This window comes from Morus notabilis, unplaced genomic scaffold (genome assembly GCF_000414095.1).
Source record: "Morus notabilis unplaced genomic scaffold, ASM41409v2 C11342032, whole genome shotgun sequence".
NCBI classification, from domain to species: Eukaryota; Viridiplantae; Streptophyta; class Magnoliopsida; order Rosales; family Moraceae; genus Morus; species Morus notabilis.
Genome location: NW_010385671.1, coordinates 1 through 913, shown reverse-complemented (window position 1 = coordinate 913; position 913 = coordinate 1). Strand labels below are relative to the sequence as shown.

The window sequence follows — 913 nt, the reverse complement described above, 5'->3', positions numbered from 1 at the left end:
CTGCCACTCCAAATGGGAACTTGCGCTAAGTCCAAACGTCACAGTAGTAGACAACCAAGATAAATCAAACCCCAAAAGTTGAGCCTCCTTCCACAGCCCTTTGAGACGCTTGCACATCTCCTCAGTCATTTCTCTCCTTCTCGTTGAATGCAGGAAAAACAGCAGCTCCCCCAACGTTTCATAAGCAAAATGGCGCCATCTGGAGGTCCTGCTGCCCGAGCAAATGGCCAAATCTGGATGATCAAGACAGGCCTCCTCAAGCAATGCGGCATGGCACCTTGGAAGCATTGCCAAGCCCCGGAAGTCCACCAAGTCATCATTTGATGTTTCGGATTTGACTTGGACATGCGGCTGAGTTGAAGAAAGATCCTTTTGTGGGGCAGACTTTGTGCATTGCACTTGGACAGAATTTTCATGCGTTTGGTCTTGAGGTGCGCTGAACCTGGTAGCAACACCAACTAAAGCTTCTGTGAGGTTCTGCTGCGATTGTTTGGGGGCTGATGGTGTACTCTCTGCCGTCTCCATTACCTTATGCAGGGGATGCTTTCCGCTTTTATTATTCTGACAAGTAACAATTAACATTTACAACATTTGTAGAGGCAGTTCAAACCTTATTGCAGTCCTTGGTAGCTTTGGCCAATAACTCCGAAGCATCCGCAACTTTCTTGTCGCGACTTCTTTTCCTATTTCCCTTTAATCCCCGGAGGTTCTTTACACCCAGCATATCCTCCAACCATGTCTTTTCAGGAGGAGAGGACCTGATAACAGCATAATTTTCAAAGAATCAAGTAGTGTACATTGACAAAGATCAACAAAAAACTTAGCCTATATATGATAGATATCTGAAAGACAAATTAACACTCACACAATAGCAAGCATTTTAGTAAACGTGCAAAACTAACCACCAACTGAA

At 44.9% G+C, this 913-nt stretch overlaps 1 protein-coding gene across 1 annotated transcript; it reads right to left on the bottom strand.

Annotated features, from left to right (window-relative positions):
- Positions 1 to 20: 20 nt before the first annotated feature.
- Positions 21 to 812, bottom strand: LOC112094946 (the record flags this gene model as incomplete). The annotated part of the gene is made up of 2 exons (XM_024176644.1): positions 611 to 812; positions 21 to 528 (listed from the first exon to the last, which is right to left on the bottom strand). Coding segments are annotated over exons 1-2 (622 nt in total), but the record flags the coding sequence as incomplete, so codon positions are not given.
- Between the last annotated feature and the right edge of the window lie 101 nt (positions 813 to 913).